The following is a 15642-nucleotide window of genomic DNA, read 5'->3' on the forward strand; positions in this document are numbered from 1 at the left end:
ATGTTTTTCTTCTTTATTTTGATGACCAGGTACATTAAGTTTCTTTGTGGTTGCCTTGAAATTTACCCTTATTTTTCTAGGTTGGTACCAGTCTATTATTATTTGATATCACCTTTCCCTCCTCTCCATTAGAAAGTTCTATACCTACACTGTTTATTCCCTCTTTTATTGTTCTGATGTTGTTTTCATTTACAGATTAACTTTTCTGGTTCCCTGTTGTAATTCTTTTGGTTTGGATAGTCCTTGAGAATTCATTTCCTAGGGTGGTATCTGGCTGGTACGATCTTGTGTCCCAGATTCAGGCTGTGGTCTGATGTTGTTTGTTCTCAAACCGAAGGACTCTCTTTAATAATGCTTGTATGTTTGGTTTGGTTTTTATATATTCCCTTAATTTCTGTTTATCTGGAAATGTCTTATTTCACCATCATATTTGAAGGAGAGTTTTATGGGATATATTATTCTTGGTTGACATTTTCTTCTTTCAAGGTTTTATATGTGTCATCCCATTGCCTTCTTGCTGCATGGTTTCTGCCAAGTAATCGGAGGTTAATCTTATTGTTTCCCCTCCGTATGTGAGTTTTTGTTTTTCTCGAGCTGCTCTCAGGATTCTTTCTTTGTCTTTGGTTTTAGCGAGTGTGATTATGATATGCCTTGGTGATTTTCTTTTGAGGTCTATCCTATATGGGGTTCATTGAGCTGCTTGGATGGTCAGCTTTTCAGCTTTCATGCTATTAGAGAAGTTTTCTGTCAGCAATTCTTCAATGATCCTCTCTGTGTTTTCTGTTTTCTCTTCCTGTTCTGGAACTCCGATCACTTGCATAATTTTGCTTTTGATTGTATCCCACATAGTTCTCAGGGTTTCTTCATTTTTCTTTGTTCTTTCTTCTTATTTTTCCTCAAAGTTGTATCCAAGTGTTTGTCTTCAATTTTGCTGATCCTATCTTCCATTGTTTCAAACCTGTTCCTCAGCCCTTCTATGACACTGTCCATTTCTGAAATCTTGTTGTTTATCTTTTGGATTTCTAATTGTTGTTTTTTGTATGATTTCTAGTTGTGAATTTATTTTGGTGTTTTGTTCCCGTGTTATTTTCCTGAATTCATCCACTTTTTTATCTGTATTTTCCATGAATTTGTCCGCCTTTTCCAAGAATTTATCTATTTTTTCCTCATTTCATCTGCTTTTTGCTTCAACTCTAGGATAGCTCTGAATATTACAGATTTGAATTCTCTATCAGGTAGTTCTAGTGCTTTTCTTCTCCTGGAAAGTCATGTGGTGTTTTATTTTGGAAACCTACTGGATCCATCCTGTCTTGTTTTTTTATATGTTTTGATACTGTCTCCTGTCTTCGGGACATTCAGTAGTTACTTTCTTGATTGTAGATTTGTTTGCTTCGTTTTGCTTTTTTGTTTTATTTGGTTATGTCTAAGCAGGCGGGGTGTGTTCTTTGTTGTTTGCTTGTCTGTGGACATGATATTTTTCACCTCCTTGTCCAATGGGCAGGGCCAGTCGCTAAACTATGGTGCAGAAGGGCAGGTTCAGCTGAAGGGGAGTGGCTGCAATGGGTTGTTTGTGCCAGGTACTGGGGCCAACAAGGTGAGCTGGGGGTCAGTGCAGGGCAGGTTTCAGTAGGCTGTGCCTGTGCTGCTGTTGCGGCCTGCTGGGAAGTGGTGGATTGGTCCACTGGGAAGCAGCGAATTGGCCCACCAGGAAGTCACAGATTGGCCCATCAGGAAGCAGTGGATCGGCTAGCCGGAAAGTGGCGAAACCCAAGCGGATGTGTGTGTGTGTGCGCGCGCGCGCGCAAGAAATTGTGTCTCGCTAGTTACCGGATGCTCTGTCTCCTGCTCAGAGCTCCGTGAATCTGCTTTTCTGTACTCCCTGTCCACCAATCTCCGACAGGAGTCCAAGATGATGGATCTATGCTGTGTTAGCTGATAGGGGGCCTCTGCCGGTAACTGTCCTCGCTGTCTGTTCTCTGTCAGTTTCTTAATCCATTTGGTGCTTGGTTGAGTTCTTTATCTCTTCATTTGATGCTTTGGGTTCCAGGATTGACGTTGTCTCTGTTTTACTTCATGTTTCGGGTCTTTGCTGTGGAGGGACGGCATGGTGCTTCTGTCTATAGCACCATGTTGGATAGTGCTCAAAGTAAAAGAGCTTGATGGTTGTAGAATGCTAGTTATTGAAGAGGGATGTTCCAAACCAAAAAGCATATTCTATTTCACTCATTTGCTGACACTTCAAAAGCATGCTTGCTAAGAATATATTGTCACTGACAAAGAAATTTACATCATTATATAAATGGATATGACATAAATCTAAAGAAAACAGAAGCCTAGATACATTAAAGAAAAGATTTTCCCATAGCACATCCTTTCACACAGGGAGAAGCTTACCATGTCAATGGACTTGTTGGCACAGGTTCAATTTAAATTTCACTACACGTATGAGTGGGAATCCCTGGGTGGTGCAAATGGTTAACAAGCTTGTCTGATAACCAAAAGGCTGGTGGTTCAAGTCCACCTAAAGAAGCCTTGGAAGACAGGCCTGGCAATCTCTTTCCAAAATACCAGCCACTGAAAACCCTATGAAGCACAGTTCTGCTCTGACACACATGGGGTTGCCATGAGTCAGAATCAACTCCACAGCAACTGGTCTGTGTATGAGTAGTCCTTCTCCTGATTCTTTTAGTGTGAAGCAAACAACCGCAAGAATCCTAGGAAGGGTTATTCAGCCCCAGCCTATTACATAACTCTTCCAATTGCTTTCTTCAAAGGCAGTTTTAATTGTTTTGTATTTATGTTTCCCTTTCAGTGTTTGACAGTGTGTAAACAAAAATTTGAGTTTCTCTGGTGAAAATGAAAGAGCTGCTATTTGCCAATGATATTTTAAGTCATCATCTCTAAAATGTCTCCATGCCGTGCCAGGCAGCTCAGACACCAGGATTCATCCATGGCTGCTCGGGGCCAAAGTATTTTCAGTATGAAATAAGGACTTCAGGATCTCCTCTGCAGTGATGTCTGAATTTAATAGTCTATGACCTTGTTGTTGTTAGGTGCTGTCGAGCCGATTTTTGACTCACAGCAACCCTGTGTGTTACAGAGTAGAACTGCTCTAGTGTTTTCTAGGCTGTAATCTCTACAGAAGCAGATCTCCAGGTCTTTCTCCCACGGAACTGCTGGGTGGATTCAAACTGCCAACCTTTGGTTAGCAGCTGAGCACTTAACTGTTGCACCATCAGAGCTCCTTCTATGATCTTAGCTGTTCTCATTGATGATAATAATTAATTTGATTGTCTCCTAAATAGGATGAAAATCAGATTCTGGGATGATGTTTTTAAAAGGCAGGGCATGTGATGCTATCAATAAACTGTATTACTAGTCTACTTTTAAATGCATGGTAAAGATTAGAGAATATAGCCAACCACAGTACATGAATGAATGGCATAATCTGAATTTTTATGCAAACACTTGATATTTTTCTCATACCTGGAGTAAAATTTCCCTTGCTTGGCTCTCTGTTCATGCTGAAGCCTCATGTTTTCTAGTTTGACTGGGCTTGGAATGAATCCGATTTCACAGCCTTCTTTAACCAATCGCCCTATCCACCAGTCATTGTTAAATTTCTGGACACAAAATCAAGATTATTAAAATCAGTATATAGAACTTCAAATCTTCCAAATAATCCTTCCTTCAATCTTCTTCCACATGGCCTATTTTCAGTGGAGAGAAGTATTATGACAATCACAATTAACTATGTCTGAAGTATCACCGGTTCATGGGTTTAGCATGCAAAAGTGAAGTATTTTTGGTGTACTTAGCAGTCCACTGTAGACTTTACTCTACCCTTTCCTTTGTCATGCTGCCTTACTTAGTACCAGCCTGAGTCCCATTTCAGCTACTGCTGTCACCATGAGTAGGATAAGCTCTCCTAGTTCAAAGATTAACAGCCTTCCTAGCACGAGACAATTAGGAACCAGGAAGTGTTACAGAGCTCTTCCTCTTATATGATCAGATTAATTACAAGTAGTAAGAGTCAGAGGTAAATCTTGAAATCTATGTGAAATATTTTTTGTCAGAACAAAATTTATCTCTGGGCAAACAGTTTTATAACCATCACAATACAGTCTTCACAGCTGACTTCCCTACTTATGTTGATTTTCACAATGTATGTCTTGCAGAGGGAATATTTATCCTCAATCTGTGTGATTTGATTTTCTGCAACTGCATAGTGTTTTTCAAGTCTGTTCTTAAATACTTCAAAATAGAGTCTCCATTCTGTTTTTCTGTTCTTTCCTTGGTAGAAAGAGATCTTTTTCTAAGCACCACCCATTGGAGGGGAGAGGCTCTGGGATTCATCTAATTCCCCAATGTAAAGTGAGATTCTAGGCAGGCCATAACTTCTGAAAACTTTTTCTATCTTTCCTTTCTAAGGAATATTTTGCATCTCTTTCTAAAAGGTAATGGAATGGCAGGCTCTAAATTCTCTAGGCTCTTCTATTTGGCAGTCATCACAGACTGTGCTTACAGTCTTTGGCGCAGTGAGCAGTTAAATTTACATGCGCTCCCCAGACATGTCATCCCCTAGATGGAAGTGCTCCAACTGAAAATTCCTCCAGGTCCAAGAAAACCTCGTATTCACCCACTGAGAATATTATGTAGGGGGAGGATTTCTGGTCATTTAGTACAGCGTTCTGCACAGCAGGCCTTCGATAAATGTTACTGTTGACAAAACAAATCTTAATTAAGGGTGAATTTTTCCAATTTACAGACTGAGTCATTGTTAACTGAAAGGTGGAGACTTTAGGCATGGAGGAAAAGGAATTTTCCTAATACCTGTTTCTGGCCTTGCTGGCTTCAATTCCTACCAGTCCCCTTTCTGATGCAGAAATTTCCCATCTAAGGAGGTTAAGGGCAGGGTGGTCTGAGGTTAGAAGTTTCAGCAAAGAGAAGAGATCATGAATTCTAGATATCATTATTAAACCCATCCCACATGGTTAAACTTCAGACATGAGAAAAAACTATAAATAGTCAAGGTCAAACATTAACAAAAAAAAGACAGGTTAAGCATAAAAAAGGATCATCTAGTCTACTGATTCCCAATTTCTGGGCCACAGAGCCCAGGGGAGCCTTGAGGTTATTGCAAGAGGCCTGTGGCTCCTTTTGACTTTAAAGGGGTATATTTATATTCGAAAAGGTTGAGAACTGCCAATTTAGACTGTATAAATACAAAATGATGTTTCAAGGTGAAAAGTCACACGGGTAGAAATGGAAATTATTTTCCTTACTTCCTTAACATGCAGAAAATCTTTTGCTTCAAATGAGATGGCCATGCCTGGCACTGGAACATCATCTTCGTGGGCTGCACTGTAGCTGACATTTGTTCGAACTGCAAATGCAACGGGCTTTGTCTAAAGATGGGAAAAGAAGGGAGAAAAAAATAAGAAGAGAAATAACAGTGTTCCTTCCCCCCCCCCCCCAATATAAAGATACACTGAATAGGTGTTGTAATGGTTGCTTTTTCCACATTGGTTCTTTATCACAAAACAGCTTATTAGTATTCACAACACATGAAAGCTTCTCGCTCTCAGCTACATACCACCCATTTCCTTACTAGAAAAGGGCCATTGTTCTCAATGAAAGCACTACAAGTAATGAAGGTGAAGATGAACTACTGAAATATGTGTTTACAGCACAACGGCCTGTAGCAACTGGAAATCAGGAAACTCAAACCTGAATAAAATGTCCAGTTCTTTTGTTACAGTGCAAAAGACTTATTAGTACCTGCCACCTACTCCCAAATTAAATTACTTTAATTAATAATTTGTGACACAATTTCAAAAGGTACAACGTTTTGAAGGAAAAAAGAACCAGGGATATATCTCACAACTATAGCAACTATTATTCATAGCTACAGTGAAATATGAAAGCAATGACCTTTTATTCTATTATTTTTCTTCCTTGAGCTCACTCAGCCAACATGGTAACACTAATTAAGCTATCCTTCATTACTTGATGCTTTGTAAAACTGCAGATAAGCATTTTTGTCCTCTATCCAGGCAATACCGGTTTATCCGAAAGGTGAAAAAAAAATAGGCATGCTTCAAAACAGTGAAAAAGAGGTATTGTTCTAACTAGTTTTGTGTTTCTTACACATTACAGGCGGCAGATTTCTTCTGGGCAGTTTCTCCTTACTCACCCAGCTCTTTCCCTGGGTTTGTCAGGGAGGACAAGTGAATTGGAACAGCAAGAACCCATCTTCATTTCTCAAATTCTCCACAGCTGATCCTTACTACCTGCCTGCTCTCTAAGAGCCTCGAGGTTACTCAGGCCCACCCACAATTTGCAGATGGGGAGAGGTGGACAAAGATTTGGGTATAGGCACAGTATATGTGAAGCTGGAATTAAATATTTGAAACCAGTTCTTGGTATCCATTACAATATTTAATCATACAAGGGTCACTGGAAACATGGAAACTTTTAAAGGAAACAGCGAAAATTAAAAAAAAAAAGTAGAGATAAAACTTGGAAATGGAGAGTGGTGATGTTTGCACAACACAATGAATACAATGTCACAAAACACTGAAATGGCAAATGTTTATTTAACACAATTAAAAAAAAGGTAGAGAGAAAAGCTGTCCATAGCTCCACTACTGAAACACAACCCTTGACAGCATGATGGTGTTCTCATTTTTTTATTGGATTTTTTTCAATGTGTGGTTCTTATTCCCATAGCTGACATCACAATATATGTGATTTTATTCAGTTTTCTCAGTAATATAGTCTTTCTGTGATAATATGATTTTCACCCATAATTTAAAAAATTTCAAGCAGTAATCATTGTTTGACATGCATATTTACAGTTTATTCACTATGATATATTCTGCTTTGAAAGTCTGTGCAAAACTCTGTTTCCATTTAGAATTCTTTCCTTAGGACAGCATGAGCAAGCCATGATTTATCAAGACTTTTTTTTTTTTTTTTTTTTTTGGTACTTTAGATGAAGGTTTACAGAGTAAACAAGTTTCTCATCAAACAATTAATACACATATTGTTTTGTGACATTGGTTGCCAACTCCACTACATGTCAACATTTTCCCCTTCTCGACCTTGGGTTCTCCATTACCAGCTTTCCTGCCCCCTCCTGCCTTTTCTATCAAGACCTTTTAAATTTTCTTCTAAACTACTGTCCAAATAAGTTGTCCTATCTACAACACAGCTACTAGCACTGTATGATGATACCCTTTTCAACTAGATGTAGTCTTAAACAGACTCCATTTTACTGCTAGAAATAACATTTCCCTGAGTAGATCCATCCATTTTTCAGGAGAATTTCTGATCACTAAAATACAGGTCCAAGAATTTTTTTTTTTCTGTCAGCATGTTTAATTTCCCTCAGGGTCTTTTATTCCGTGGAGGATACAGAGAATTTAACGGGGCATATATATTTTCTTCAGTGGATGGTATCAGTTTTAAATGTGCAACGCTACAGAGGACCCCATAGAAAATCTCATGTCTTTTACGTACTAATCACTTTTTCAAATATTTGAATAGCAGAAACAGGAAGCATTGAATAAAAGAAAAAGAAATCAAAAGGGTGATATGATTCTAGGGGCCACAGATAATAATTGTATGTTCTTAGATTAAGATGCAAATTCACAATGTGCCTCTTTTCTTGGTTTAACACAACCACCTCTCCTCAGATGTGAAGATTTATAGGGGAATCGTCTTTACAGAACATACACGTAGGAAAGAAGCACAGCAGAACCCTCTGCATCAATATCTTTATTTCAGAGACTATATTTCTACCATTAGAATGGAAAGTAGTCAAAGGGGGGGGTTAGATATAGTCAGGAGAAGAGAGCTTATCAGTTTGCGAGAAAGACACCAGGATGCTAACCAAAGGGGCAAAATGACAATCTCACTTTTGATTCCCTGAACCCATTTCAGCTCTACCTAGCTCAAGCAGTGGGTCTAAAATGAGGAATGTCAGTCAGGCTGGGTCCAGGGGAATGTTCGTGGTTGGTTCTGTGGCCACAGGACTTAAGCTGTGTAGGCTCCACAGAGGCCAGCCTGTAGAAAGCCATAGACTACAGTCAGAGACGCATTTGAGGATTATAAACCCATTGCCGTTGACTCGATTCTGACTCACAGTGACCCTATAGGACAGACTAGAACTGCCCCATAGGGTTTCCAAGGAGTGGCTGGTGGATTCGAACTGCTGACCTTTTGGTTAGCAGCCGTAGCTCGATGTAGCTCTTAACCACTGTGCCCCCAGGGCTCCTCTTGAGGATTATAGCAGGAGCAATTTTTACTTTCTTACGGCATTTCAGGAATTACCAGATCTAAGTGTGAGCCTGTCCTATAGGGTTGCTAGGAGTCGTAATCGAGTCGACGGCAATGGGTTTGTGTTTTTTTTTTTTTTTTTAAGTGTGTTATAAAACAATTATTATCAAGTAAGGGATAAATAACTTTAACAAATCTCTTTGTTCATGAAGTAGGATAAAGAGATTATCGTTAATTTGGTGGCACTATTGCTGGCTTTCTTTCTAGACACCGACTTAATGAACTAATAGTGAAACTAATAATTTTCATAGATACAACAAAATGTATACTTAAGTGTATTAAAAATACGCTAGTGACAGAATAACTACTGTTAAAAATAAAAATAAAATTCACTCAAATAAGAATAAAATTAAACTTCTGATCATGATTAATAGTTACTTAAATTTTCATGCATCAATTTCTTCTTAACACAAAAGATGTATTTTACATGCTAAATAGCAGTTATGTTTTTCCATTTTCATGATGGAAAACCATTAATAGCTACTAACTTCATAGAAAAATTCATAGCTTATGTTTCAATGCCTCCAATAGATTTGTCTTCAGTATTAACTACTCCCAACTTGCAATAGTTTTCAAGGAAATTAAAAATATACATACAACTCGGATTGCTAATATAAGAGACTACAGAAAAGAGATTAAAAATCTAATCAGCTTTTTGATCCACTTTCTTGTGATTTACAATAATTTCCCACAAAACTATACTCTCTCACAATTTTAAACACCTTAAATGGGACTGTATCATTGAGTCTTATATAGGAAACACTGAGGAAGTGAAGAGATGGGTGATTTAGTTTCAGGAATAAGATCATGATCACCTGGTTTTAATTACTACATGGTAATACTTTAGTTTCCAGCTACCCATCTCTGATTACAACTTCTCAGTATCATTTTTCTACTTTCAGTGATAATCAAAAATCTTTCCAAGATCAAACAAAGTTTTTTAACTTTATTTTACTTCTCATATATAGGCAAAAATTCTATCATACATTCTATAAAATCCTGCCATGACTCTTGCCAATCTCTGAATTTTTAAAAAAAATCTTTGGTTAATTGATTACAAGCTATCAAGGGTAGTCTGAGGATTCTTTTAATAGCAAAACATATCAAACCATGGTGATAAAAATAAAATAACAACTGATTATGTACTCGGATGACTGAACATTGAATCAGACTGAGTAAGCAAACAGAGTTTGTCATCAGGTTAAATTTACATATGCAATTTAATTGATTCAAGAAATATAAATTTCTTCTCCAGAGCTGATTCATTTAATATTTATTAAGTAATGTAAAAGTTACTAACATGCCTACTATCTTAGGCCCCTGACCCCACATAGATTACATTCTAGTGGAGGAGATACTATCAGTAAGATCATTTCAAATAATGAATAAAATACAGAAAGGTTAATGGGAGTAGAGAGTAACTGTAGAGGGTGAGGAGCGTGGGCAGGCAACATGAAATGGGGTGGTCAGGGAAAGCCTCTTTGGAGTTCTCAATGATCCATCCATTCACTCATTGATCATGTGTCAGGTACTGTTTTAGACAACTGGGATTCATCAGTAAACAATAGAAACTAAGATTCCTGCCCTCTAAGAGCTTACATTCTAGAGGGAGATTTAGATAATAAATAATAGATATAATAGAAAAATAAAATATATAATATGTTGTTGTTTTTAGCTGCTGCCCAGTCAGCTCCTGACACTATATACAACAGAATGAAATGCTGTTTGGTCCCTCACTATCCCCATGATTGATTATGGATCAGACTATTTTAATCCATATGGTTTTCATTGGCTGATTTTTGGAAGTAGATCACCAGCCTTTCTTCCTAGTCTGGCTTAGTTTGGAAGCACAGCTGACACCTGTTCAGTATCATAGCAACACACAAGCCTTCACTGACAGACACTTGGTGGTGGCTGTGTTAAGGTGTGCATGGCTGGGAACTGAACCTGTGTCTCCTGCATGGAAGGTGAGAATTCTACCACTAAACCACCAAGGTGCTACATACTATGGAAAAGAAAAAATCAACACAAGGTAAGTAGAGCCAGGGTGCAAGGTGACAGGGCACGTACAATTTTAAATGGGGAGTACAGGTAGCCTGCATTGAGAAGGTGATGCTTGAACAAAAATGTGAAGGGAGTCAGGGAAAATTGATATCTGAACTCCACGCAGAGGGAAAAGCCACTGCAGAGGCCCTGAAGTGGGAGTGAGCCAGATATGTTTGAGGATGAAAAGAAGGTCAAAATGGCTGGAGTGAACAAGGGAAAAGTGATAAAAGATAAGGTCAGAACCGTCAGGTCACCTGTGGCTTTGCAGGTCATGGTCAAGACTTTGGCTTTTATTCTGAGATGAGAAGTGACTGGAGAGTTTCCAGCAGAGAAGTGACGTGGTCTAATATTTTAAAAGAAATAGTGGCTGTTGTATTGAAAAGTCTTTGGGGGCCAGTTTGGGGCAACCAGGATACCAGTTGTAGACTATCACAGTAATGCAGGTGGAGAGAGGGCGGTGGTTAAACCAGGATGGCAGCAATGAAGGTAATACAAAATGGTCCAATTCTGCACACATTTTCAAAGTGGAACCAACAGGACTTGTTGGTAGATTTGATGCAGGTATGAAAGAAAAAGAGCCAAGGAGGATGCCAAATGTTTTGGGCCTAAGCAATTAGAAGGATGAAGTATCCACTGAGTGATATGAGAAAGGCTACAGGTAGGTAGGAGGCAACAATCAGAAGTTCAGTTTTGAAGATGAAGAAATTTGAGATGTGCATAATACATCGAAGTAAAGTTCGGTAGAGTGCCCACATTCTGAGAGTTTGAGACAGAGATCTGGGCTCAGGAAAATAAGTTTGTTTAAGTCTTAGGAGTACAGATGACATTTAGAGCCATGAGTCTGGACAAGACAGCTGAGGAAACTGGGGGCACTGTAACTAGCGAAAGGGACTCAGAAGGATCAACAGAGAGGAAGACAGACTGCTAAGACTGCAGTTTCCAGGAAGTCAGGTAAAGAGAATGTCTCAAAGAGAAGGAAGTGATCAACTGTGTCAAAGACTACCAAGTCTTGGCCAAGTAAGATGAGGGCCGAGAACTGACGTGGATTTTGCAACCTAGAGGTCACTGTTGACTTTTATAAGAGCCCATTCAACGGCTTGCTGGGGTGACAGACAGATTGGAGTTGCTTAAGAGAAAATAAAAGGAAAGGAATTGGACACAGTGGATACAGACAATTCTTCCAAGAAATTCTGCTGCAAACAGAAGAAAGAAACGGCACAATGGGTGGCAGGGGAAGTGGGTCAAGATTCTTTTTTTTAAGATAGAAGAAAAAATAGCTTGTTTCTGTGTTGATAGGAATGAACCAGTGGAGAGCAAAAAGGTGATGACGACGAAAAGAGTACAAAATAAAGAAGAGCCACGTCCCTGCTGAGGCAGGGGAGGGATGAGGATCCAGTGCAAAGCAGAGGACTTAGCCTTCCACCGAAGCAGGGAGTTCAACTTTGGTACCAAGCAAGAGAAGTCTCTGTGGGGTACAAATGCTTAACATGCTCAGCTGCTAACTGAAAGGCTGGAGGCCTGACTCTACCCAGAGGCACTTTGGAAGAAAGGCTGGGTGATCCATTTCCAAAAAATTAGCCAGTAAAAACCTTAGGGAGCACAGTTCTACTGACACATGGGGTTGTCATGAGTCAGAGTCTACTCCATGGCAGCTAGTAACAAGCAGGAAGGCAGAGTGTCTGACTGTAGTTGCTTTAGGGAAGTGGCTGAGGTAGTAGGCAATCACCTTCTGATCGTTTCTAATTAATTTCTAGTGAGCTAGCAATGTCCCATTAGAGCATAATAAGCATCATTACACTGCAATAAAGTTAAAAACAGAACTCCTCACCAAAGAATCATGGCTTTAAAATTACATTTCTCCATCTTTTGAATTTCTACAGCAATTTTATAGAAGTGTATATTAGAGTGTACATACAAATATATTCTGTATACGTTTGAAGCATTTTTATTGAATTCCCTGAATTGATCTCTCAATTAAGTTACAGCCCTTTTTGTCCCTATTTATTTTTTATCCCAGTTTCCAAGCAGTTACCATAGTACTAAAAAAAAAAAAAAAAGGTAGGTACCTTCGAGTCAATTTCTACTTATGGCGACCCCACGTGCAACAGAGTAGAACTATGCTCCATAGAGTTTCTAGTGGCTATGATCTTTGGAAGAAGATCTCCAGGCTTTCTTCCGAGGTGCCTCTGGATGGATGTGAACCACCAACCTTTCAGTTATTAGTCGAATGCTTAACTGTTTGTGACACCCAGTGACTCCTTAAAATCAGCCGCCATAGAGTCAATTCCTACTCATGGTGATCATATGTGTCAGAATAAAACTGAGCTCCATAAGGTTTTCAGTGGCTGATTTTTTTGGAAGTTAGATGGCCAAGACTTTTTTCCAAGGTGCCTCTGGGTGGATTCAAACCTCCAACCTTTCGGTTGGTAGCCAAGCAAGTTAACTATTTCCATCACCCACTGGCTCCACAATAGTACTACGCATGCATTAACAACTGTCAAAACAATCAATTAAGGAATTGATTCTGCTAAAATTATCAGTATCAGGTGTTTATTCAGCATCTATTCTATGGAAGGCTGTTATCACATCTCTAGGGTCTATAAAAATTGAATTTCTAAATTACTATTAAAACAAGGTTGGTCTCATCAGGATTTTGTTTTATATGATTAATATGCATATATGTTAAGTGTAAGTGCAAATGTGTGTATGTGTATATATAATTTACAATAACTATATTAATCAAATTAAGCAAAGGGGTAAATGTTTAAAACAGAATTTGAAGTCTTATCACCCTAAAAATCTTTTGAAATTATTAATAATCCCAATATAAAACAAATTAAAATTGCATATGAAGCGAAAACATAAGGAATATCCCATTTTTCTTTTTAAATAGATGATTAAAAAGTAGATAAGCTCTCATGAAGACATTTTTGGGAGCAAATAATAATAATCCTTATAATCACCCTGAAGAGGTTATTTGAAAGCAAAAGTAAATAAAGGCAACATTTATGATTATTGAAAATAAGACAGTGTAAACAGTTGTAGAATCAATATGCTAGGTAACGTAAGAATGGTATAATAATGACAGATACATAGGGAAATGAATTGCAACCCTCTGCTTTTGCTTATCTAAAGAACTGATCACTTTGGATCTGAGGTCTTCAACTAAGATATGCAAAGGATTAATCACCAGTCACCAGGAAAAGTAACTTCAATGGAGGAATTTACCCAATGAGAAACTTCAGATGTAAAAGAAAAATCCTATCGTGGTTTTAGTGACCTACACTGTCACTCAGTATTAATAAAGCACAGTGGACTCAAACCACTGATCTTTCAGTTAGTAGCCGAGGGCTTTAACCACTGCTTCACCAGGGCTCCTCTCCTTTAATAAAGAGTATTGTTGTTGATGCTGTTAGATGCCATCGAGTCAGTTCCAACTTATAGCAGCCCTGTGTACAACAGAAGGAAACGCCGCCCGGTCCTGCGCCATCCTCACAATCTTTGCTGTGCTTGAGTCCATCATTGCAGTCACTGTGTCAATCCATCTCATTGAGGTTCTTCTTCTTTTTCACGGACCCTCTACTTTACTAAGCATGATGTCCTTCTCCAGGGACTGATCCCTCCTTATAACGTTCCAACTCATAGCGAACCACAGGACAGAGTAGAACTGCCCCATACAGTTTCCAAGGAGCGCCTGGTGGATTCGAACGCTTCCTGATAACATGTACTGGTTTCTACTTTCCCCAGCGGCAGTGTCTCTTCCTAGAGTAAGTATCTTCAAGAGGTGCAGCAACTCGTCAAGGCCACTGGGAAAGGAACCAATACTTGAAGAAAATGATTGATTTTATTTACCCTGAGATGCAAAATGTCTCTTGGCCTTAGAGGAAATAAGATGTAATCTTCAGCAAAGCCAGCAACTTAAGAAGAAAATAACTGTTTATATTTAATTTTAGTATTAATTAGTCTTACCAAACATGGTAACAGTATTTCTCAAGTTATTTCTCAAGTAAATTGCCAATGGTACAATTTAGGAGCAATTAATATTTACTTTGAGATTGTCCTGAAAGAAAAAACAAACAAACTTGCTTTTTCTTCAGTTACCTTGACCAGACCAACATGATGGTTTGTATTTTTGCCGAGAAACGCAACTTAAATCTACGTTATTTTGATATCGAAGTCAGTAGAAACCAAAGATTATTTTTTCATCCGAAATTTCTGTATACTTTTCAGAGAAAAATTAGGAAAATGTCAAGCCAATAAAAAATCACTCGTTTCTGTCAACACACATTCCCTTGCACAGGTCAAAGGATATGATGGTGAAAGACACATAGTTTTATTCCTCAAGCTTGTTGAGATCCTATTAGGGAAGCTCGTGCTTATGCTTATGACTAAAAACTCAGGCAAATGGAAAGCTTGGATTCCTGTGTGGCTGGGTAACAAATTGTCCGTCCTCCTCTTCTACTGGTTGGGCGGCATCTTCTGTGTAGCTGCAACTCCTGGGTGATGATTTTACATTTGTATCTCTTTGTCCTTGCTTATCTGTTATAGTTCACCCAGTGAGCTAAGCAGTTTGCAGCTAGTTTCCTCAAAATTACACTGAGCGTTTCTGTTTCTCTTAAGATACAAAAATTAAAAATCAAAATAAAAAGCATGGCGATGAAGTGCTATTTTGATGAGGACTAAATAAGAAAAAACAAACCTGTTGCCATTGTGTTGATTTTGACTCATGACGACCCCATGTGTTACACAGTAGAATCAGCTACTCCATTAGGGTATTCTTGGCTGTAATCTTTACGGAAGCAGACCAGCAGGTCTTTCTCCCACAGTGCCACTGGGTGGGCTCGAATGGGCAACCTTTAGGTTAGTTGTTGTTGTTGTGTGCCGTCAAGCTGGTTCTGACTCACAGTGGCCCTACAGGACAGAGTAGAACTACCCCATAGGGTTTCCTAGGTTATAATCTTTACGGGAACAGATTGCCAGGTCTTTTCTCCTGTGGAGCCACTGGTGGGGTCAAACTGCGACCTTTTGATTAACAGCTGAGTACTTAACCATTGTGCCACCAGGGCTCCTTTTAGGTTAGTTGCTGAGTACAAACCTTCTGAGCCATGACAGGGACCAGGGGCACCTTTCTTTGAAGAGCTTAGTCCATGAAGTGTTGCCCAACAAACATCCACAACCTCAAACACTGAGCGTTTTACATTAGCCTTCATGGTTCCACTCAGCTCTTGTATTCCATGGCAAAGATAGGAATAA

General features: G+C 38.9%; 1 protein-coding gene across 1 annotated transcript in view; it reads right to left on the reverse strand.

Annotated features, from left to right (window-relative positions):
* CACNB2 (calcium voltage-gated channel auxiliary subunit beta 2) overlaps positions 1-15642 on the reverse strand; it is a 128776-nt gene that overhangs the window by 44368 nt on the left and 68766 nt on the right. Inside the window, exons 3-4 of the mRNA XM_023735083.1 lie at positions 5286-5408; positions 3487-3623 (exon numbers count right to left, since the gene is read on the reverse strand). Coding sequence (XP_023590851.1) covers positions 3487-3623; positions 5286-5408 — 260 coding nt within the window. The remainder of the gene's footprint in view (positions 1-3486; positions 3624-5285; positions 5409-15642) is intronic.

This window comes from Trichechus manatus, unplaced genomic scaffold (assembly GCF_000243295.1).
Source record: "Trichechus manatus latirostris isolate Lorelei unplaced genomic scaffold, TriManLat1.0 scaffold00075, whole genome shotgun sequence".
NCBI lineage: Eukaryota > Metazoa > Chordata > Mammalia > Sirenia > Trichechidae > Trichechus > Trichechus manatus.